The 2,299-nt window shown below is 32.1% G+C and overlaps 1 protein-coding gene across 2 annotated transcripts; it reads right to left on the bottom strand.

Annotated features, from left to right (window-relative positions):
• Positions 1-295: 295 nt before the first annotated feature.
• Positions 296-1,609, bottom strand: LOC128128189 (leucine aminopeptidase 2, chloroplastic-like). Of its 2 annotated transcripts, XR_008226002.1 has the most exons (3): positions 1,387-1,609; positions 966-1,298; positions 296-373 (listed from the first exon to the last, which is right to left on the bottom strand). XR_008226002.1 is itself a non-coding variant. In XM_052767092.1 (2 exons), exons 1-2 carry the CDS (start codon positions 1,532-1,534, stop codon positions 1,195-1,197), a joined length of 252 nt encoding a protein of 83 aa, XP_052623052.1. In that variant the 5' UTR covers positions 1,535-1,609; the 3' UTR covers positions 864-1,194. The 2 variants fall into 2 exon arrangements, 1 of the variants encoding a protein (XP_052623052.1); XM_052767092.1 differs by lacking the exon at positions 296-373 and having other exon boundaries at positions 864-1,298.
• Between the last annotated feature and the right edge of the window lie 690 nt (positions 1,610-2,299).

Below are 2,299 nucleotides of genomic sequence, written 5' to 3'. Positions count from 1 at the left end.
TATACATTAATAATATATAACTTGTAAAATACCTTCTGTGTTGGTGCATTGGCTCTCAAAGAAGCTAGAGAATCTGAAGCTAGCTTATAATTTACACTATCATGAATGTCTTCAAGGAAGTATGTTGGTACAGGATGTGTTCTGCCTTGTGCATGAATAACAGGGCAGTCACCAAAGTAATGAGAAAATAGCTGTGAACCGACTGTTGCTGACCTGAACAACAAATTAACTTATGAATAAAAATATTCATGAGTTATGACATTTTGTAAGTTTCGGCATATATGTGATCATACATACATAAGGATAACTTTCGTGTGCTTTGAGCAGATTGCTTCTCTATAAAACTCTTCAAAATAATCAGTAGAGAATCACCCTGTTTACGAATTAAAATTTGAAAAAAAAAATTATACATAAGAAATTATAATCTTACCAACTCATCAAATAAATGATATACAAAATTATAATATCACTAACTCACCAAGACAGAACGTTCATGCACTTCATCAACTATGACATGAGTTATATCAGCAAAGTTTTAAGGTATTTTACAAGTTATATATTATTAATGTATACTATATTATAAATCTGCCTTTCAAGGTATTTTACAAGTATTAGATTTTAGATTATTTGCTTCTTACAAGAGACGCTAGAAATTAAATCCACACATGCAGAAAATATCAAAGAGAAATGAAATGGAATTCAATGACAAAAACTGAATTGTATTTAAACATATATAATGTTGGAATCTAAACGATTCCGATGGAATTCAATTCCGTCCATTTGGCAACCAAACAAACATGCCATGGAATGGAATCTGGAATTCCCTTCCATCCATTACCATTAGTCAACCAAACATGCCATGAACCAGATGACCTCTAAGTATCTTTATTTAATATTAAATCAAATAAATTTATAGCAATAACCAAAACCAAAAGCAACATTTTTTTATTCAAGAATCAAGACACCTTGTGTGCTAGACCACTATGAAAAAGCTTCCCTGTAACATGAAGCTTCCATGGTATCATACCACCCATACCAATGCAAGGTTGCTTATCAGCTGTGTCAATCCAAAACCTTCAACAACAACAAAAAAAACTATCCAATTTAGATTTTATCATTATTTACATTTTTGTTGAAGCATTCCATAAATTCAAAATCTTTTACTTAAAAGATTATTTTAACTCTATGTCTCTATCAACAAGTTTGACAATCTTCCCCTTCATACTCGGAACCTATATCAGATAACTTATCACAATCGATTGTTGAAGCAATCTTTTCAGCTTCTTCCGCTGATACCCCTGTTACAATTATTAAAAAAGAAAAATGAAAAACTATATTTTAACTCTATGTATCTATCAACAATTGAAAATAAGAAGGATAACGAACCAGGGGTAAGTACATTGGGAGGTGCATTTACAAGCTCTTTTCCCAAAATTACCCCTGAGCAAACATGCTCTGTGTACTTGAGTTTCTTTTCTAACTCGGGTCCACCTCCAAGGTTAAGAGAGCCAATTAACTTGAGATACGGCTTCATTGACTCGGATTTAAATCTGTTATCTTCATATGTCCCTAACAATGCACCTATAATTGAAAAAATGAAATTAAGAAGATACATAAATAAATAAAACTTTGAGTAACATGAGGAGAATCAACAGGGTGAACTTTTGAATTGAATGGATTAATTGCTTTATATTTTCTTCATTTGGAAGAATTGAATCCAGAAAAGATGGACGTGATCTTCTTGAAGGTAATCCTGTTGAGGCTACAATATCATATCTGAAGGTTGTAGATACAAATTCAGAGTTGATTTCAGATATTGGACGATCAAGAACATTACTAGGGTTCCTATCAGAAAATGGAGGATACTGTAGAGATTTCCCAAATTCAAACAAAGAATATGAAAGGTTAAAGGTGATCAAATTAATAATTAGTTAATTACCTACCTCTGTATGTTGAGCCGTCGCCTTGTTGAACATTGTGATTTGAGTTGTTAGAAGATGAAGGTATCTCAGGAGAAGACTTATTAACAGAAGCTTCTGTTGTTGTATAAGGATTTGTTGAGGTAAAATCCTTCAAATGGCTATCTTTACTATTTCTAAGGGCATCTTCAAGCCTTATATTACTGTAATGATTCAAATTGCTATGATTATTATCTTCCTCTGGATTATTATTTGTAGAAGGTTTATTGAAAGTGTTTATAGCATCAGCAACTGAAGTTTTTACTTCATGTAAGTCTCCATTAACAGAATTACTGGATGCAGCTTTTTTAGCTGCTGCATTCTTTTTACGGAAAAAGCTT

The sequence above is a fragment of the Lactuca sativa genome, chromosome 8 (assembly GCF_002870075.4).
Source record: "Lactuca sativa cultivar Salinas chromosome 8, Lsat_Salinas_v11, whole genome shotgun sequence".
Lineage (NCBI taxonomy): Eukaryota > Viridiplantae > Streptophyta > Magnoliopsida > Asterales > Asteraceae > Lactuca > Lactuca sativa.
The sequence above is the reverse complement of the archived record's forward strand: the minus strand, read 5'-3'. Positions and strand labels throughout refer to the sequence as shown.